The sequence below is a fragment of the Sinocyclocheilus grahami genome, unplaced genomic scaffold, assembly GCF_001515645.1.
Source record: "Sinocyclocheilus grahami isolate Dianchi unplaced genomic scaffold, SAMN03320097.WGS_v1.1 scaffold20.1, whole genome shotgun sequence".
NCBI lineage: Eukaryota > Metazoa > Chordata > Actinopteri > Cypriniformes > Cyprinidae > Sinocyclocheilus > Sinocyclocheilus grahami.
In genome coordinates this window covers 750,350-772,918 of record NW_015505199.1, presented here as the reverse complement: position 1 = coordinate 772,918, position 22,569 = coordinate 750,350, and the positions used below count along the sequence as shown (strand labels likewise).

At 37.9% G+C, this 22,569-nt stretch overlaps 1 protein-coding gene across 2 annotated transcripts in view; it reads left to right on the top strand.

Annotated features, from left to right (window-relative positions):
* igsf21a (immunoglobin superfamily, member 21a) overlaps positions 1-22,569 on the top strand; it is a 245,321-nt gene that overhangs the window by 204,144 nt on the left and 18,608 nt on the right. For both annotated transcript variants that reach the window (XM_016238594.1, XM_016238586.1), the window contains exons 5-6: positions 8,850-8,965; positions 16,961-17,441. In XM_016238594.1, the coding sequence (XP_016094080.1) occupies positions 8,850-8,965; positions 16,961-17,441 (597 nt within the window). The remainder of the gene's footprint in view (positions 1-8,849; positions 8,966-16,960; positions 17,442-22,569) is intronic.

Here is a 22,569-nt window from a genome sequence, read left to right as displayed (position 1 = left end):
CTTCATCCACGGTGAAAGCCGATCCGGTCATCCACCGCGCGAAGTTGATGTATTCCCTCAGTGACCAACACAGATCAGCTCTAGGCATGACGAAGCGGATATCATCCTCTTTTGGAAGGCCAAACAAAGTCGTTTCGCTTTCACAACGAATCACAGAGCGTCTTCACGACATGACGGCAGCAACGATACTACAGTGAGAATAAAAGTTACGCCTTCTTTCTTTGCGTGAACATTTGGGCGGCGTTATGCAAATCTTCCCACATCGTGACGTAGACATGTGGGGGCGTGTTAGAACGAGCCGTTTTAGGTAGGCGTGGCTGACTCTTAACTTTTATAAAGAATATCTCTTTGGATTTGAGACTTTAGTCTTTGCAACTTTACAGATCTTCTTTATGCACCAAGAGCTTGTAACACTTCAAAGAGAAAGGAAAAATTGATCTGCACAGTATCTTACTACATCTTGTAAGTGGTTAGGTGTGGAGTGTTATTTGAGTGTTCCCTGTGAGACTAATATTAATTTTGATGTGAGCTAGTTAATAATTTCAACTGAAAAAAAAAATCAATTTTTATATGTTAGGTTACATTTTATTTTGATGGTTCCCTTAGTTTATTGACTATAAGCAACTTTGCAACTACATGTCAACTAACATGTCAACTAACTATTACTATCATTATAGTATTAGTAGGCTTAGGTTAAGGTTAGGGTTGGTAGAATGTTGACATACTTGCAAAGTTACTTATAGTCAGTTTGTCTATTGGGGAACCATCAAAATAATGTGTTAGCATATATTTAGCAGACATACTACTAATACTCCAATGACTGCTAGTTGACATGTAGTTGCAGAGTTACTTATCAACAGCTGCCTAAAGAAGGGTACCATCAAAATAATCAAACTGATATTACAATGAAAATAGTTCAAAGCAAATGTGTCATATTACACATTCATCTGATCTGATAGCTGATCTTATGGCTGTTTGAGAAAAAATATATTATTATTATTATTATTTATTATTAATAAATACAACTACTTACACAAATTAAGCTTTAGCGTTAGTTCTGGCAGGTCACGTGAGTCAAGCTTGCATCAGCTGATTCTCAGCTGATCACATCTACCTATAGGAATACGACACCTATCGCGGCATTCCTATATAAGCTGTATTCAGTATTATTCAGCAGCTTTTTAGCTTGCTTCGGAGCAAATTACCCTCCTCCATCCCCAGCTCCACCTTTCGCCACAGTCAGGACTTAGCTTTCTGATATTCCTTGCTAATCAGACTCCTTTATCTTGAATAAAGTGTTACACTTAAATATCATTGAGTACATTAATGATATCTGCATTGTTCTGTTCTGTTAACCCTAGGGGGGTTATTATTGCTGCTCTCCCTGCTCATTCATGACAGGCTGCATGGATGGGCAGGGAGGTTTTTTGCCCAGAACAGAACCATACCGCCAAACCAAACTTTATGCTAAGTATCTATCATTCTGACGATAGTGGTCCTGACAGAAATAAGTAAATATTTAAAAACATTAAAACTGTTCTTATGAATATTCATAAGATTATATAGCATGTTATACGTTTTTTTTATAATGCATTATGCATTCATTATAACGCCATAAGAATACCCTTATAATGTATTATAAATACGGGCTTCATATCTACATTTTTTCAGTCTAGTGTGTATTCTATGCATATGTAATTCTGTTTAGGTGATATTGTTCACTGTGGATTGTTTTTTTTTTTCTTTTTCTCCCCCAGTTCATCCTAGCGATCAGGACTCCACTGAAATCCAGAATCTTTAAGAATTTGATTAGAAATGCATAATAAATTTGATTAGTTTACTGGCTCGTAAAACCAATGACTTGGACATTCAATTATAAAGTCCAGACTGTTAAATATTCACAGTCATGTCCTCTGTATCTCTGACAAGACAGAATCAAATGTTCATACATCATTTTTTATTTGCTTTGTCAAATTTCAGAGCCATCAAAATCATTATTTGTGTCGTAAAGTACCTGATGATGGATACAGAGCAGCAGACTTGTTGTCTACACAGTATATTTGATTGATTTCATGATGTTCAGTGCAAAGCAGTGGGACTTTTTTAATGTGTCAATTGGGGCATCTGAAAGAGAGCAATGCTCGTTTGCCATTGTATGTTGTTTGTTTTTTTTTTGTTTTGTTTTTTTCAGATGCACTTATAGAGTTTTCTAATGCCTGGCCTGTAGACTAGTTTAAAGTCAGAGCTGAATCTTGCAGTCTCTCAGAGCAAGCCTCTGTGTCTACGTTCAAACTGAATGGAAGTATCTGTTCTGCCTCATTTCAAAGTATGAACAGTTATGTCATTCAGGACTGTGAATAATACATTGCTGTTCAGATGATCTTATGCTAGTGTTTACTTCACAGGGAGGATACATCAAATGATCTCTTGAGAATTAAGCCTTTTTATTTGCCAAACCATAGAGGAGTGTAGAAAAGACCTTGAATTCACCGTTACAAGTTCTGCATTCATAAGAACACATCTAGGCACTTCCTTCATTCTCTAGCACATAATCCTGCTGCTATTCTAGATACATTCTATTTCACAGAGTAAAGTTACATACAAGTCAATTTTAAACATACAATCATGGTAAGGAGCACACTGAAAAAGTCTTCATCATTATTTTAAACTGACCTAATAGTACAGCAGTGGTTTGCAAGTCACAGTTGCACACAGCATGGGAAATCAATGCTAAATGCAAAAAAATGTAACCATTTAATACAGTACATACAGTAGAAAATTAAATAGGCTTATTGTCTTTTGAAAGGAAGATGGACATGCTTTTAATACCTTTTGTTAATCTGTTCAATGTTCAAATATCCTTGAAAACCATGAAGGAAATATGATGCGAGTTAAAGAAAATATGACTCGGACTACATTAAATACCAGTTAAAATGAGGATGGTTGACACCAGAAACAGTGTTTTATGTGCAGTGAATCAGTGGCTGCCAAGAGCCCATAACCTTTGAAATCCATTAAAATCCATTGATTTAGAAACCAAACATTTAAAAAAAAAAAAGTTATTGATGATATTTATAAATTGGCTTTAATACATATACACTTAGATTTTTAAGGTCAATTTGTTTATGTTCAGAGATTTTATTTTAGGATTTGATCTTGGCTCCCAGTGTTAATACCTTTTGTTAATCTGTTCAATGTTCAAATATCCTTGAAAACCATGAAGGAAATATGATGCGAGTTAAAGAAAATATGACTCGGACTACATTAAATACCAGTTAAAATGAGGATGGTTGACACCAGAAACAGTGTTTTATGTGCAGTGAATCAGTGTCTGCCAAGAGCCCATAACCTTTGAAATCCATTAAAATCCATTGATTTAGAAACCAAACATTTGTCGTATGATTTGTGGCAGCTAAATTACAATCAAAGTAAGATAATGTGATTGCTTGTTGATAAGTGCTCTTTAAGGCAGTTCATTGAATTAATCAGGAAGGTTTTTAATCAAATGCATCAGTGGTTTTGTGTGATTATCTGTCATTACCTTCATTTTATCCCTATTAAAACTGTTGATAAACAGCTTGATGAAGCCTAGTCAGAAACCGTTCTGTTGTTGTCTGAGTCAGATGTCTGAAGACCTCTACAAACACTGGCTGATTAGTTTTAGGACGCAAAATGGGGCTCACCACAAAAGAGGCACCTAAACAATCCATTAGGAAAGTTATGAGTAAATGACTTCCCTTGAAAAAGAGACGGCTTTGACCGGTGTTCCCTGTGTTTTGACCAAGAACCCAATAGATCTTAGTAACAGATGTCAGAGGAGGGTGAGAGGGGATGTAGACCCCTCCTTTCGCTGTCTCAAAGGGCCACTAAATCCTTTAATTACCAGGCCAGCGAGATGTGTCTTCAGGGAACTCTCTGCTAAATGTGAGCCCCTGTTCCTCAAATAAAGAAAAAAAACCTATTTGCTATTTTTTTTAAAGAGAGCAAAGTAATGGTGCTTCAGGCTATCATACTGCAAAAGGAATATGGCTGCTCCCATTAGGATGAATGGTTCAACGGTGTGGCTTATGAGAGGAGGGAAATGGTTCACACAATTTTTCAAAGAAGGGAAAAATGGTTGGAAACAATTGCGGAGTAGTGGAACATTTATTGTATGCTCTTTTATAAGGAGACATGACATTTTTTAAACCACTTAAGAGAGGTCCAGAGTCAAGCATCTTAGCAGGGTTCCCGAACGTTCTTCCTAGTGGAGTATTTTTTGTTTTATGTATTTATTATGTTAAAAAATATTGAAGGTTTTTCACGACTGGCTTAAAAAATAACTTCCATACAGTGTACACTCTAAAAAAAACACTGAGTTAAAAACAACCCATTTTGGGATATGTTTAAGCCAAGGCCTGGGTAAATATAGGACAGAACACATTTTGGGTTAATTTTACCCAGCAAATTGGGTTGTTTATTTAACCCAGCTAATGGGTTGATTCATTTTTACTATAATACTAGCTTATTTTTTACTTCATGCATGAAATTATGTTTACAGATTAAATCCTCTAAACATTTGTAAAATACTCCACACAACCACTGTTTTGCATGAATACTTCCTTTATTTTTCTTTATTTGTATCATTTACAGCATTGTTTATATAAGTTTTAATACATATTGCCTATATTTAAACTCATTTAACAAACATTAGAAGTAAAAATGAAACATTATACAGAAGTAATTCACATGTAATCAACCAGTCTCTGTTATTCTGTTTCCACCGTATCGGCGCTGGTTCTCGTGCCCGAGACGGAGTCGTGTTCGGTGGGGAACTGCTAAAGGACTGCCGCCCTGCGTTTCACTCTTAGCCGAAATATGCTGTGACAGACTCCATAACCTGCCCATAAACAAACCGTAAACAGCTCTGAGGACATATTTTAACATCCAAAGTATTTTATATTCTGTATCTTTATGAATAAAATTGGTTATTTTATGCAAAGCATCAGGCTTTTCCATCATGCAAAAGACTGACGCGACACTCGTTTAGGCCATTCACACCGCACCCCTGTATATTTCTGTATATTGCAAAATCCCCGTGATCAATAACTCATCCGCTGGGTTACGTCTGACCCAGGAGCTGGGTATTAGTGGGTAACACAAAAACTACCCAAACACTGAAAAAATTACCCCAAAAAAATGCAACTGACAAATGGAACTGCAAAAATGACTGTTCAATTATAAAGGAGCAGTCTGTTGATCAGCCAAACAGGTAGACCGCCCTCAATTCATCCCATTGGCCGAGCCACTGTTGGAGTGTTGGGCTGATTGGGTTGTTCAAACAAACAGAGTAATGATTTGATAGCATGGCACAGTGTTTACACTTGTTAGGGAAACTGACTTCAAATGGCTTACTTATAGTTGTCTCTGTAATATTAAAGGGATATTTCACCCAAAAGTGATCATTTTGTCGTAATTTACTCACCTTTATGATATATTTATTACTTTTACATCTTTCTTTTTTTGTGTGTGTAAGAATGTTTTGGTCAGTGTTTCTTCTAAAGCTATGACAGATTTGTGTGAAGAATAGACTGAACTGAAAATCTGAAAATTCCTTTCTCGCACGTGGCACATCCATGAGAGTAAACCAGAGAGGTACTGTAACAATGTCTGATTCATGAATGAATTGTTCACTTGACTGAAAATCGTTTTAATTAATTCCACTCAATAATTTGCTTATGATTAAGACTGATTCGCTTCTCAAGAGCAACTCACTGACAGCTGCTATAGCTCTCTGGAGGTGAAGGTTAGTGGTCAGTGAATAACAGCTTAAATTAAAAATTGTTTTTATCACCCAACACAGTCTTGTGATGACGGAAGTCCCAGATATGGGTGCCATGTCATAAAATAGTTTTAATATGAGTGGAGTATTTAACCTGATCACAATTGAATAAAAAAAAATCTTACATTTCAAAAGTTATTTATTATAACACTTTCATTTCCACAGTTATTCTGCAAACATTGCATACAGAAATCGAGCAAAGAAATTTTTTGGTGGCATTTTTGCCTTGAGCCCTGTTAATTTCTCCGTGGCCAAGGGTAGGCTAAGCCTTGCCCAGCTTTACACACCCACCAATGAGCAGCAGTAACGCCATTTGTTTGTCTGATGTTTTGTTAGTTTTACGTGGGTTTTAAATTTTGTACTGATTCATTCGAACAAAACAAGATTCAGGAACTGATTCAGTTTCAGATTGATTCAGTTCCAAACATTTTCATTTTGGAACTGTTTTCATCCGTGGAACAAAAACAGAGAAGTAACTGGCAATATTGTGTCTAAACTGTAAATTAGTACTTATTAACTTGTTGAACTGTTGTATAAAAGCACTCACTCGCAATTCTAAAACTTCTTTAATCGTGTACTAACTTTATCTTTCCATCAAAGGGCTCTTGAATGTGTCTTCGTTACACTAACATTATGAATTACCAAAAGAATTATAAACACTAATAGAGGGAAACGTGGGAATAAAATGAAATGAGGTCAGCCATCACAGCAGGAGAGAATTTATCAGAATTATTTTGCACAGTAGGTTAAGCACATCTGTAATCATTTTATAATCAACCTCACTATCCTTATGGAGTCAAATCTGTGATTAATTGAGTGTTTGATTGTGAGGTAGAATTTAGTAATTGCTTAAGTATAAATCTAGTCTGGCTAATTCAGAAGATATGGACACTAGATTTTACAGACTGGCATTGGTTTGTATTGGTATGCTTGGCTCATTTCGTGAAGCAGTTGTGAGAGCACATGGTTAATTAGCTTTGACTGGCCACTGCTATAAATAGAAACCACGGGGCCTCATCCATCAAGACCACTGTGAGCTTTTAACAAACAGAACATTTAACATTCTGTTTTATGGCTCTGGGACATTATCAGTTCAGGGGCAATGTTCTGCATCTCGGTTGAACGTGCAGGTGCGTATTATAGTCCCATCCGCAATACCAAGTGACAGCATATCATTCTCCAATTTAGGAAAAGTCTCAGTTTCCCAGAGAGCTAATAGTGTTCGCTAAGGTTAATTTCCTTCCATACATCTGCCATCAATAAGCAATTAGGTGCTGAGGAAACAAAAGCTCTCAAACCTTGACACATTCCTCCATCCCTTTTGTTTTAATCAATTAATTTCAATTGCACATTTATTGGAGAGTAGCAGATGGATTTAGACTTAAAGTGACACTTGGAAAAAAAACGTTATTACCCTTGGTCTCCTGATACGCCATCTTTTTTCTTCCTCTGCCTGCTTAGTATGCAAGCGTTATTGATCAAGTGATTCACAGCAGATGTCCTGAAGGGCTCTTTTTTAAAGGAATTGTTCACTCAAAAATGAAAACACTTTCAAACATGTATGACTTTCTTTTTGAGAGAAACGTACGAAAAAAAATTATCATTATTAGTTTAATCATTATCTCTTGCAGATTCACAAATTCAAAGTAGTGATAATCCAGTTCAACTCACTGATCTGATTCCAGTGGTTTGCAGCTTACTGGAAGGGAGAATTATCAGTTAATAACAACAAAATTCTCTTTTTGTCTCTCAAAGCTATTATACATCTTCAAAACAACTGAAATACAAGTCATGTAGACCACTTAAATTTTTCACTGTAATCCTTTTTGAAGCTTGAATGCTAATTGCTTGGAAAAACGAGACCTTTCTTCCTTTTGTGTTCCACTGAAGAAAATAAGTCATATGTGTTCGGAAGGACATAAAGGTGAATAAAAGACACAATTTTCATTTTTGGGTGAACTAACTCTCTAATCCTTTGCTGATATCACATGCCTTTTGTCATCCTTTCAACATGCAAAAAGCACCAGACAGCTTCAAACTAAGCAGAAGCAACATCCAATTGTCTCAGCAGGGTATGAAAGGGAATTTGCAGGAAGTGTTTTATGTGATAATGCAGCTGCCTGAATAGTCAATGCACACCTTCACTGATGCGTTGACAGAGGATCATAAATCGCTCGGTGCTAGTAAAAAATGCAGATGTGATAAACCCCCACACCCCTTTTCATCCCTGAACAGCTGATAAAGTCAGCTCATTCCAGCTGACAGGTAGGCTTAAATAAAGGCTATTCAAAAGGAGAACCGGGAAGGGCTTTGTTTTCAAGCCTTCCAGCGTCATTTCCTTTCTACATTAAGTACCAGGAAGTCCGTCTTCATCTTCCCCATGGATCCCCACAGACGATCAAGATATACGCTTCTGCTTTTCCGATGTCATGACACGCTTGTATGGCTCCCCAGTGGAGCTTGGCAGGAGTTGGTGGATATTATATGCATAAAACGGCCTTTATGGCTGGTGCTTTTTATGTTTCAGATAGCTGCTGGAATGCCGTGCACTATAACAGCACCCCCAGGACCGCACATTTGCGGTTCTGCATCGTAGGTGGTTGTATCTCATTTCGCTGCGAGGGGTCAGAGTCTTTGCAGACCAAGAAATCCAGTGCTGAAATTCCCTGTGGCCCTACCACGATCCTCTCATCTTCCAGACTTCTGCTTCCTTCTTCTCTGTATAATGCTGCTTCTTTACTCTGAACTGGCCTATATGAGAAGCTACTCTGACATGCTCCAAAACCCCCAGCCATGCACCACTACGACTACGTCTCCACTTGAAAGTGCATTGGATATACACAAGATTTAAGAATCTGTTTCAAAGACCAAAGAGTGTTAAAGCTGGTATGGAGATTTAGCATTCAAACGCTTAATAGGGAATAACTATGCATTTTGAAGAAAATGCATCTTTGAAATGCTGCTCAGATTGATGAACATGGTAGAAGTGTCCCAGAATGTCTTATAGATGTCCTTTTCTATTCCACAGCTCCACCCAACAATATCTCAGTTGTGGCAGAGAACACGCCAGCACCATTCAGCCGCTACCAGGCCCAGAACCTTACTCTTGTCTGCATTGCCAAAGGAGGCAAACCAGCTCCATCGGTGAGTCTAAGGCAATTGTATGCACAAACACATGCTGTTTATTCTATAAATAGGCATCATTTACAGTGGAGAGATATCCCTAAGTTTTTTTTTTTGGCCATGGTCAATTTTGTGCCCACTATGTTACGCAATAGCTCACAGCAGGGATGTGTCTAATACAGAGGAGTCATCTCCAATTGCTGAGCAGCAGTTTCTTTCATGTGTGTTATAATGAGGGGAGTTTGGGACTTTTTTCAATGTATTATCTTTTGTATTTTACAGAAGAAAGGTTTGACATAAGTGACAATTTCTTTAATATTAGTAACCTAAGACTTTTTAATGATATATTTTATTTATTTATTATATATATATGTATTTAATTTAATGATAATTTAAAAAATTACTTTATTTTATTTTCCAGCATTTTTTAGGGGCAAGATAGAGTCCTATATTTTTATTTAATTATTCTTATTTACTCTTTGTACAGTGATTGTGTATAGGGTACAGAGTGCAAAGGCCCTATAACTGTTTAAAGTTAATCTTTTCATTGAATTCAGTGGAGTTTCTGCGGCCCACACACATCAACCTCATGAACACCATCCACACAAGCTCCGCTTGAGTTCAGCCAGTGGTTTGTGAAAAATCCCACCAGCCCATTAATCATGCTCTGTGGGCGCACCATAATGTATTCCGGATCTATCTTGCCCCCATCTCCAGCAATTAAGAGCCCAGCGTGATAGGCATGTGGTGTGAAAATGATTTCAACCACCCCACCTGAAGAGTCGCATTGCCGAGCACAAGGCTGACCAGTTCTGGCCTCCATTAGCACAAAACCCATGAGAGCAAGTCCCAAGGAGCGCTCACCCCGCCGCTCTGCCCCTCATTACCAGCCAATCCACTGCCATTCATTCACACAAGACAGTCTCTGCTTCATCAGCGTAGGCTGAACGCTCCACATGAAAAACTCCCAGGTATACCCGCTAATGCAGACAAGCGACGGGAGCCAAGAAACAGCAGTTAAATTAGAGCTGAAAAGATCTTAGTCAAAGGTTCCTGGATGTCTGGGAGGCTGATGAGGCTCTTGCGATAAATATTTTTCAAAGGGGTTTCAGATCTGGGCTGTTGGTAGAATGTGGCTTGATTTGTGTCATCCTCAATAGCGAGTGAGCCGGTTTTCTAACATATCTGGACTCATTTAGATCTTCCTGATTCTCACATTATTGTCAATAGTTATAAATCTTCAGACAATTATGCCATGTGCACAGAATTTAGTTTTTTTTTTTCCTTAATCATTAATGTTGTTAGTTGGGCTGTGAAAATTATTAAGGGTTATTATTAATATTTTTTATTATGTTTGTCTTCATCAAAACAAAAGCATTTGAAGGCTGGACCATACAGGGTAGCAAACAATTACGTTCATTAAGTATATAGTATCTTGTAGTAATTAAGAATGGGGTCGAGAAATCGGTAAAGGGAGGAGTAGTTTTATGCATTTTGATGAGGCTCTAAAATTCATTCAGAATCTCGATGGGACTAAAGCTAGACGGGTAAAAATGTTTTGCCAAATTATATTACATCTCATGTGGATTACTGCCTCTATTCTATTTTCAAACCTTAGAAGCACTGCAAAAACATTGTTTTTGTCTTCAGGAAATAATTTGGTATCTCCGGACCTGAAGCTGCCCCATTAAGGGAGAACAATGATGTCAGTCACCTTGTAATCAATCTACTGTACTGTAAAAACAACAACAACAATAAAAACTGAGTAAACAAACAAACACGTACTGTAACACTTGGGGCATTATTTGGTTATTAACTAGGGAAGTCTCCAGATACCTAGACCTAGATACTACTAAATCTTTCATTCTTTTTACATCTAGTTGTTTAGATCTACATACCAAACAATATTCTGATCTGGATAAAGACAAGATAGTGATAAAAATGGCTATGGGGGGGAGGGGGTTCAGGAAACCAAATGTAAAATGCAATCTTAATGCTTTTAAAAGATTCAGAAAGCTAACATTAGTTAAAACCAAACCAAATAATATATATTATACCAAATCTAATATTTATATTGTATTGCAGGATGTTTATTTACTTATTTGCCTCTTGCTTCACTAAGCCTACAAATAAGATACTGCTGTGCTCCAGGGCTGCAGCATTGGACTAAATTTCTCTTCTGCAACTTCAAATGCCTTTCTCCTTTACTCTTGTCTTATGATGCCTTTTTTTTGCAATCTTTAGTAGTCAAATCAATGCCATGGCTTTGCAGTTTATCCCCCTCTTGAAATCAATTTAACAGCCACCGTGCATAGCTTGGGGTTCAAAACATTGTATCATTCCCACAGTGAGCTGAGCACCAGGCACGTTCATCTCTGTAACGGGGCTGACGAGACGTGAGACGTGTGGATCCATCTGCAGGCTTTATTAAAGAGACGTGGTAAACAGGCAGGGTCAAACAATGGCAAACGGGTATATGGCGGGCAAAACACAAGAATAGTCCCAGGGCTAGCGTAGGTCACCGATCGGCAGACAGAATCACAGGGGCGAGACGAAAGGGAAAAATCCAGGAAAACAGGCAAAGATCAGAAACCGCGAAAACAGGCAAGGCAAGGCAAAACGAGGAAAACACAGAGACTCGGAATGGGGTATGGGCTAAACAATACTCAGCAGAGAATGGCACTTTGAGTGGGTGTTATATAGTGAGTGAGGTGATAAGAAACAGCTGTGTGCAATGAGTGCAATCAGTGCAGTGTGCAAACTGTGCAATGAATGATGGAATATGTAGTCCGGGGTGCTATGCAAGTTTGAGTTGTGCAAGAGTCAATGTAATGGAAAGGGTGACCTCTGGTGGTGAATAAACGGAAGTCCATGGACCGAATTCGTGACAATCTCACGTTTTTGGAAAAGGTTGTCTTGATTTTGTCACTATTCAGCTCTTTTCAAACAAATTTGTCTTTCATCAGGCTGACAAAATTCTTTAATATGAAGGGATAGTACACCCAAAAATGAAATTCTGCCATTATGTGGTGTTATTCCAAACCTGTTATATATAAACACAAACCAGTAAAGTTCCACAAATGACTAAAAAACAAAACCTAAGCAAGCTAATTTATGCATTTACTGATTTGGTTCCCTATGTCACTCACTGACTCAGTGATTCGGTCGCAACAGTTTTCAGCTCAGTGAATGACATTTCATGGCATTGGCATTTCAGTCTTTTGCATTGTTTTTTGCTTGTTTTGTTTTGTTCTGTTCTATTGGGGGGTTTTTTCACATTAAAAACAAATCTAAACATTTGTTTTTAATGTGAAGATTATTGAAAATGTCACCTTTGTGTTCCACTGAAAAAATAGCAGCAGTCAATAGGAGTAACAATGAGTTAAGTAACATTTATAATAAAAAAAAATTTTTATGTGATCTGGTCCATTAAAGTAATTTTTTTAGTTTTTTTAGTTTTAAATTTTTTTGCTGGCCAAAGTAGTCCTGAACATTATTATGTACATATGCAGCATCATATGTTTTTGATTACTGATGCAGTTGTAGAAATGCTGAGTTTGCTGCCAATTATTTTCCTTTTATTATATTAACAAAAGGGGCTGATAATAGAGAGGTTAATGAGATCAAATGAGTAGCATTCAGCCATCATGATGGTGTCTCACTCTTACATAAATATAACTGCTTTCTTTAGGCCACTGATATAACTCATGTACATCATTTTAATTGTATTTGTCCAAAGTATTCTTTCTGTTTGGGAGTCTCCTCACATGGCTGATAGACCTCAATACCATGAAGAGCAGCATTCAAATAAACAGGAGTCCATCAACTGACGGGCCAGGCTGGTGTGTCCTCTGCACAATCTGGTGCTGATTGAAAGAGGGCTAGATAATAATCCCCCATATTATCTGTCATTAAGTCCGTTCTGATCTCACTCCCGCATTGTCACAGCACAAGTAAGGCCATCATTCCTTTGACACTGCAGTGATTAAATATGACAATTTTAGGAAGTAGAAAAAGAGGCCAAAGGAACAGTCACTATTGCTAAGTCTCTAAATGAGCTTTCCACTCAAAATAGTGCACTTGGCAATAAGCTGCATGCAGGTGCTTTCATTAGCGTCCATTCACAGGCAATCCGCTCCACTGGTGGCGTGAAGCATTGTGCTCTGGCGAGCACATGGAATTACATCGCTGTTTGTTTGCTGCACTCGTTTAAATCCACCGAGGTGCAGGCACATGCATGCTTTTTTGTGCACATCCATTGTGAAAAGCGTGTTGGAATGTCAGTACATTCCAGACCTGCAACTGAAGGTTTTGTTTCTTTCCTTTGTAACGTTGTGCATTAGAACTATCAAAACACTTAAAGGGCACTGAACTACATGCTATTTTGGCTTATTTCAGCACTTACTGTATTATTGTGCAATATATCCTGCTTGGATACACTCTACATTGGCTGCTGTGTAATTACTCTCCTTACTAAGGCGTGAGACACAAGTGCTGCGTTCATGCGGAACTATTTCAGGTTGCGTGGGAGTTAGATGTGTGACAGCCCAGCATCTCCCTAAAAAGGACTTTAGAAACTCTGCTTTTCCCCAGACAACAACCACTCAAAGGCAACCCATCAACAGTGCGTCAAACATGTCTGATATCTAATTTGTATTGACTGAAATGAGCATTGTGACTATGGCTGTAGATACAAGGCAATTATTGAAGGCACATTAGAGAGAAATTAATATAAGGACAATTGATTATCCCCTGTGAAAAGAAACAATGGGCTTTTCCTGCTCATTGTGTGATAAGACATTACCAGTAATAAGCAATGTTCTGTTGAAATGATTAATGGCACTTACCGTAATGTACGGTAGTTAACATCCAAATTGGACATTGTGGGGTGTGTTTGAACAGTTTTAAACAAAACTCTTGTGCATGATGACTCGCATTGCTTTAGAAAATGTTGGGGAGAGCATATATGTTCAAACTGTGTTAAAGTAAAAACTCAAGTATGCCATCCACAAAACACAAAAACTAAATTCTGTTCAAACAGGGCTAAATTCCACAAGCTGTATTATAGTATGAATAATTGAAGAGACCGTGTTTGCTAAGAACAGTGCTTGGAATGAGTTGAGCATGTTGTGTGACCGTTACCTTGGTGATTAGCATGTGTATGAATAGGAGTTCTGTGCACTATTTGCAGAGGCAGACTACCTCTCTCTCTTTCAGATCTAGATTGCGGCAGAGGATTTATAGCTCCACATGCTGGCGACATGTAGGAACTGCATGATATTTGGCATATTAACCAAAGATATGGGACTCTCACATAACATTCATCAAACCAAGATAGAATTAATAGAAATTTATAGATTTTGGTTAGACATTTAGTTTACTTTTGTATGATAAACCAAGGCTCACATTTTTGTTCATATGTATACATTCTTATGCTTTGCATATATATAACCATTATCGTAGTTTACTATTTCACTGAATGTTTTATCCAAAGCGACTTACTGTATACTTCTTACAGTGCCAGGCCCCCTGAGGGATTTATGCAACCTTGATATAGTGTGTTTACATGTCAAGCGGGTATGTGATAAACTGTGGCGTTGATGCTACAGTACGCATGCTCAGAAAACTCCCTCGTGTGACTTTGTTTGACCAAGTAAAACTGAGGCCTGTCGAACCTCCATACATTGCAATTGAACTAGCCTCTATTCAGCCATAGCGTGAGTTATTGCATTGTCTTTTCCTAATGGCTCCGTAGTCAAAGCATTGTTTTATCTCCTCACACAATCACTAATATTAGGCATTAACTGCTGTCTGGAGCCTTGGCTAATAGCTTAGGGTTCCACTATGCATCTGCTTTTGTCTGCTCTTCCCTGTGGCTGCAGGTGCAAATGGTCAGATAATGTAAGTAAAAGCCACAGTGTGGTATATGCTGTTAACCCCTCTCAGCAGCCAAGATAAAGTGTGTACTTTAGAGCACATTAGCCACAAAAACAGTCCTCGCATGGAGGGAAATAGCGCTGTCCCTTACAAGCCTATCTCTCGCTTCCTCTCTCTCTCTCTGAATTCTTGTGACATTGCTAGCAGAAAACAAGACTTCTCAAGGACTTGAGCTTAATTCACCCATGTTATATTATGTTTATTTACCCAACAGAGTGCAGGGGCATAAATGGTGAGATCAAATCAAAGCCAGACAAAGCCACACACACACAGAACGAAAGAACAAAAAGGGATACAGTGCAAGGATAGGTCTTGTGGGTAACACTTTAGAATAATGGTCCGTTGTTAACAAGTATCTATGCAGGAAGTAATAGGTAGTACTACATTAACACTTAACTTAATACTATTAACTAATAGAGAAGCAAGATTAACTAAGCAGTAAGTAGTAGCAAATTTAGGACACAGGTAGTTCCTTATTAGATATTTGATAATTATTAAATAAAAATATCCTCATTGAGAACTACTTGTGAACTATGACCATTTAATAAAGAATAACCAATTAATAACTAATCGCAACAGTAACGTCTTAAAAGTGAACGATTGGGTTCTTTGTGTAAACTAATTTATGAATTTGATATCCCCCAAATAAGTCGGCTACATTTTAAAATTGTGACTACTACTCTTACCAAAGGAGATTGAGAGTAAAAGGGGTACAAGCAGAGCACTGTGCAAACATTAATGCTACAGGCATTAGGCCTACTGAATTTAATACATATATCTGGAGGTTGTTTGTTGAAGTGGGAACTTAATTCCCTGTCAAGTGATTTACCAGCTGGGAATCTTAATACCCAAATGCACTGTAGTGGAGCGAGGCTGTTACAGCAATGCGCTAGTGGAACACAAACACAAAGCAGAAACTGTGTCACGTATATTTGCCATTCACCGGCACTGTGGGCTGCATAATGCTTTGCATTGTCCCAGATACTTTTGTTTCGGTAATTTCACAATTTACTGTGATTGCGGCAGATACTGACTATCGCGTCCTCTGTTTAAAAAAGAATAATAATAATTCTCACCTTTTTTATACCAAAAAGATGCTGCTTTTCATGCTGTAGATGTGTAATCTGAAAAAATGCTTTCAGAACCAGCCTGCATATCCAGTTGGCAGTCAAGCGATGACGTAACTGACTATTGTACTGCATAATCTGCCAACAAATCAACGAAGTGCATCACAGTCTTTGTTTACGATTCTTAGGAGTTTGAAGAATATATTTAAACATCCAGAGTTATTTGATCTAGCATGTAGTCACAAGTTTATTTTTATATAACAGTCTGAAGTAGTTAAAATGCATTACAAATGGAATTTTTAGTAATCAGTTCACACAATTGAATAAATAAAAATTGTAAATTAAATTTATTTTCGCCAGACAATGACAATAAAGTAGCTGGAGCCAATAATATTGATTATTATTATTATTAGTAGTAGAAGTAGTATTTGTATTATTATTATTATTATTGTTGTTATTAAATTATTTCATAAATGTTACATATTTTATGTTCATTTATTTTAAGACCAGCGTATTTTCAGGGACAGTTCAAATCAGTTTCCATCCAACTTTTATTTGTTGGTTTATTTATTTATTTACTTACCAGCATATTTTAGACCAGTTGGAGTCAGTGTCTGTCCCTTTTATTTATTTATTTAGTTAGTTAGTTAGTTAGTTAGTTGCTTGCTTGCTCTTTGTTATAAAATGCACTGTCTATATACGGTTCTCTTTTCTTTTTAAATTTTTTTTTTATTATTATTCCTTAATTCATTTACATTATTTTATTTTTTATTACCAGTATGTTTTAGGGCCTGGTTGGAGTCTGTATCCATCCCACATTCATTCATTCATTCATTCATTCATTCATTCATTCATTCAGATATTTTTATAGGCCAGTTGGAGGCAGTCCATTTTTAGTCCAACTGACATGTTTTCAGGTCAAAGGGTTTACCTGACATTTAAAAAAAAATGTAAATTATTGTTTTAGTCTGATTGAAGTGCACAATCATTGACTTTTTGTCTCTCTTGCCAGGTATATTTCAAGCGGGATGGAGAGTTGATAGAGGTGATCTCCTATGTTTCATCCACCGTGGATTACGAGGGTGGCGGCTCCGCTGGCGTGCGTGGAGCCAGACCTCTGATCAGCAGGGATCTGGATGACACTAAACTGAGGAAGTCTCTATCTCTGCTGGGTCCGGATGGCAGGCCCGGACGCCTCTACACAGAGAGCCCTGGGCGGAGCTACATGGCCAGACAGCCCGGTCAAGAGCCCAGCCCAGCCACAGAGACCTTCCCAGAGACAGTGGTCAGCCGAGAGTTCCCACGGTGGGTTCAGAGCACTGACCCCCTGTACTACTTCAGCAACATGCAAATCCCCCAGAGCGATGGGTCTGTGCTGGTTCAGGCCAAGCTCACCTGGACTCTGAATCCGCAGTTGGACAACGACGCCCTGTTTAGCTGCGAGGTCTCACACCCGGCTCTCTCCATGCCTATGCAGACTGAGGTCACACTGGGTATGTCTTGCTTTTGTTGGCTTTAACATTGGATGCAGATCTTTAGCTTTGTTTTTGACCTTCAACCTAATTATTCACCTCCCCTCATCTGATCACGGGTGAATCCTTTTACATCCCCACCTGACAGATGCAGTGAGACCAACACTGGTTTCTATTTGTTGCTTAATTGCGTTACAGGCAAGCAGATTGCAGTTACTAATGCAGAATGCAAAATCTCCCCGTGATTGACAGGCCAATTCATCGAGCTGTCTGCGCAGTAGATTGAGCTAACTTGACCATGTTATTGAAAAAGTCAACCTGAATTAAAGAAATCAAGCATAAAAGGGAATGTTGCAGTGTGCTCAAAGACAGCATTGTTGCTGGATCTCACTATTGCAATCCATTGATAATCTTAAAGTCTACCATCTGCTAATTAAGACGCTAAAACGATAATATGCCAAACTGCTTGTTGCGTTTCATATTTGTGTCAGTAAAACAGGCTTGTTGCATTCACTTGTTTATAAGTAATGAAAGTCGTGGTGCAACAACGCCAAAGAATGGGATCCTGGCATACCTTTGTATTTTCATGGATGAGATTTTTTTTTTTTGTGCCTTTTTTGCTTTTAAAGCTACAACAAAGATGGCCTGACGATCCCATTATCACTTCAAAGGCAGCACTCACTTGTAGTCTCTGCTATCAGCCCTCAGAAAGAGGCAAGTGATGAGACGCAAGACAAGATAAACAGAGACATTTCTCTCACTTAGTGGTGCAGGAACAGTGCAGAAAGAGATGAAGGCGGGGGAAAGGACAAAAAACAGTGATAAGATGAAGAAAGTGTGGATGGTCTAGAAGTTGCTGCGGTTTCCATTCAATATTTCTCTCTGGTTCTCATTCTCACTTGTTCCGTCATTCTCAACTCATTCCAGCATGTTCTCCCTCTGTGCATTTCATGGCTGCTCAGACAGAAATCGCAATCCTATCGCAAGAGTATCTGCTTGTTTTGCAAACGTTTAGCATGAGAGAGAGAGATGTGATTTCATTTTCACTAAAACATAATTCCCTGGTGTTTATAAAATAATTATTGCAACCGCAGGAAAGAAAGCAGAGTAAACTTTGATCATATATAGCCACGATATACCAAAATGAATCATGGGATGCAGTGCGTGAGGAATTGGTTTGTGCTAAATGACAAAGACAGATCCCTTAGTGACAGAACTGTGTCAGCTAGGAGAGATTTAGCTTTACCTTTTATACTGCAGTAGGTGTATTCGTACAGCTCTCAGTTAGCAAAACTGCTTAATGTTATTTACACATAATAATAAACAGAGAAATGTAAAAATATATGAAGAGTTCAGATGCAAAAGCCTCTAAGTGCCATCTGACAATTTCTTTTAAAATTAGCATTTTTATCAGGCTCCTATGTTTAGGTTCAGAAAATTCACTTTAATGGCAATGTATAGGTCCTTTTCTATGCCATTAAAGTTAAATAAGCGAACATAAACATAGGAGCCTGATAAAAATGCTAATTTTAGAAGAAATTTTCAGATGGCACTTAGAGGATTTTGCATCTGAACTCTTCATATATTGTAGGACGTATCCCAAAGGGACATAATGCATACTAGTGGTGTTAAATTGTTTACAGTTTCCAAGCAACATCATAACTTGGCATATTTACTTTTTTTTATAACTGCATTAATATTATAATTTTTAACCCTATTCATGTTATGCTATTCAGTGTTCCTGTGACTCAGTGGTAGAGCATTGCGTTATCAGCGCTAAAGGTCATGGGTTCGATTCTCAGGGAACACACATACTGGTAAAAAATGTATAGCCTGAATGCACTGTAAGTCGCTTTGTATAAAAGCGTCTGCTAAATGCATAAATTAATTATGTTATGTAATGTGAGTGTTTTTTTGCACTGATGCCAGATTTTTTTCGTTCGTTTTGATGCATCCATTGAGTTACAAATAAAATAAGAAAATAATCGTTTTTATTTGTAAAGTAAATTCAGTGCATTAGTAGTCGGCCTTACAGTTTAGTATGTAAACCACATTTTCCGTGAACATTTTCGATGTAAATTTAACAATTGATGATGTCAGCATCAAAGCAGTTTTTAAAATATGTGTCTTGAGAGCAGGAATGCTTGCACCTGAAGCTGCGCTAGGAAAGCAGGGCGTTGTGTCATTGTTTGCAATGTAGCGAGAGAGAAGTAAGTTCGCTGGAGTGTAGGCCTAGAAAAGCCTTGCTAACTTTCGACTTGTATATTTTAACAAGGCCTTCAAACCATTAATTTAACAGCATCTCTGTTACTTAAGAAAACAAAATAGTGAGCACTATTTTGGCTTCTCTTTGTTCTTACACAGAGAATACAAAACAAAAATGTGCAGTTGTTTTTTTTAACTGGATCGCACTTAGAATTCAAAACATTAACAAACCTGGCTTGAGCTTGGCACAGCCCCAAGTGATAAAAGTGAGCTCCTATGTGAAGAAATGCATGCATATGCGTGAGAATTTTCTTATTTGTTTCCTTTGTTCTTTGCTTAGCATGTGCAAAACAGCCATTTTTGAAGTCAGAATTAAATCCTATATAAACCGTTAAAATGTTTATATGTTTAATGTAATTTATTCCTGTGATGTCAAAGCTGATTTTTCAGCAACCATTACTTTAGGAGATAAGACTGGAAAATGTTATGTAGGCTATGCAGTTGCTCTAGTAGGTTTCATTCCAGTTACTATCATGGCACCACCAGTACAGGTGATCCACTACTAACCTGTACTCGGTCAGAAAATTAAACGCAAGTCACAGGAGCATTCACAAGTCATACATTTTCACAATTTTTAATATTTTCACATGAGACCGAAACATCTTGACAGCGACTCACATTTGTATTACATTCACTGAATATTCATGTGGTGAGACTTGCGCTGCGCTCTAAATGGATGCGGTTGGTCCGTGGAGGCGGTGTTCTCAGAACGCTGTCCTCACCTCAGAGCATCACGGCTGGGCTTGTTGCCCTGACTTGGCTGTCTGTTAGTCATATCCAAATATGCAGTGATTCAGTCAGTGCCTCTCCATAATTAAAGCTGAGCCAGGCTCAGCAGTGAGGATTTGCATGGGTGAAGGTGCAACTGATTCAGCAAAACACAGAAGGGGAATGAGGGGAATGTTATATTCTCCCATCCAGAGGCTAGAGATGATCTATGCCTGCACGCCAAGTTCCTCTACCCAATAGACCGATAATAAGTGCGCAGATGTTTGTTGTGGGTTGTGTGTGGGAGTGTGAATGAATCTGTGCGCATTCAAACAACCTTATTTCTCTGTCAGGGGTATTAATGGCTTGGAGGTTCAGTGGACCATAAGAAGTAGGAGAAAAGTTGGCAAGTTTTGGTCAAACAAGTCTGAAAAGAAATCCAGGGTTAAATACGACATGGTTTATATATATTGAGCATGGATAACAAACATCCTTTCTTGGTCCTGGAAGAACATTTGTATCAGCAATCATAAGTAATGGTAGATTTTGGTTGGCTGGTAAGAATGTTGATCCAGGAACATGTTGTACTTAGGTAAATAATATTAAGTCCAGAGTCATTACTTAGCATGGTTGGACAGTGTTAGCTCTGCTAACTAATCCAGCTTGGGCTGTTTTTTTCTGGCTTTTAAGGCTGGTCTAGGCTGGTTTATGCTGGTCTAGTTGACAATTGTGCATGAAGACAAAAAAGTCGTCTGAAAGTAGATTTTTATGAAACACCAATAATTTAATAACACCGTTAAAGGGATAGTTCACCCAAAAAATAAAAATTACCCCATAATTTACTCGCCTTCAAGCCATCCTAGGTGTATATGGCATTCTTCTTTCAGACGAATACAATCGGAGTTATATAAAAAAAATCCTGACTGTTCCAAGCTTTATAATGGGAGTGGATGTAGCCCAAAATTTGAAGTCCAAAAAATTGAACCAATCCATTATAAAACAAGTCCACACTGCTCTGGGGGTTAATAAAGGCCTTCTGAAGCGACGCGATGTGTTTGTGTAAGAAAAATATATTTTATAAACTTTATAAACCTTAATCTCTAGCTTCCGCTAACTGTCATACACGCATTCACGAGAGAGTGGCATCCAGCGGATGATGTAGCACGTAGGCAAACGCGGTGATGAACGTGGAAGTGATGAACGTGGAAGTGGTGAACGCGGAAGCTCAGAGGAGAGAGCAAAACAAAACACCGGTCATGAATTAGTAGTACAAAACGAGGATTTGTAAAGAAAAATGTCGGAGGATTTCAATATAAGCCAAGAGGACACTTTGCAAACTTTCCTTTGCTGTAAACAAAACTTGTTTCTCGCGAGACTAGCATATTCTCACCGGAGTTTACGCTACACTGTAAATAGGTTGCTGTAAATTTTACAGTAATGTAATGTTTTTATTATTTATTATTAGCTCTAAAAAGGGAAATATTTATGACGAATTATAACTGGTTACGGTTCATAATAAATATTTAGATTATATCTTCGAATTAACTGTAGCAGAATCAATATTACAATTATTTGATCTGTCCGTCCACCGAGCATACAATATAATCATTTATCAATTCAAGGGATATTTATTTTCTGGCCACGGAACAATAAACTGTCCTTCTTTGTACAGTGCTAGCAGTATTTCTTAGCAAAATGTAGCGAGGGTTCAAACATTCATTGACTTGGAACTGTGAACAGTAAACAGAGACAATCCGTTGTGAATATAAGGGATTTAATAAATGAAAACTATATCTAACATATAACTAACTAAAACATATATACACAGAATGAAACAAAGTAAGGAAAAGAGAGAGAATAGGAAAAGAATGGCAGTATTTCACATCACTTAACCACAACCTTTGAAAATCATCAGAGAATCCAAAAATCACCTTAAAAAGGGTCTGAACCTTAAACACGCATCTGAATAATTTTAAGCGGTTACTTGCATTGGTTTTTCGATTGCTGAAGAAGAGTCCGGATGCGGTAGATAACGGAGGTCTTTTGATGAGTTCGTAAGGAGTCAGCTGGAAGTTTTTACTTCTGGTTCTTCTGAAGAAGAAGTCCACAGCGACTAACGTTACTTGAAAGTAAAAACTGCCGGAAAATAAAACTCAAAAGGAAGGTCTTGAGAGTC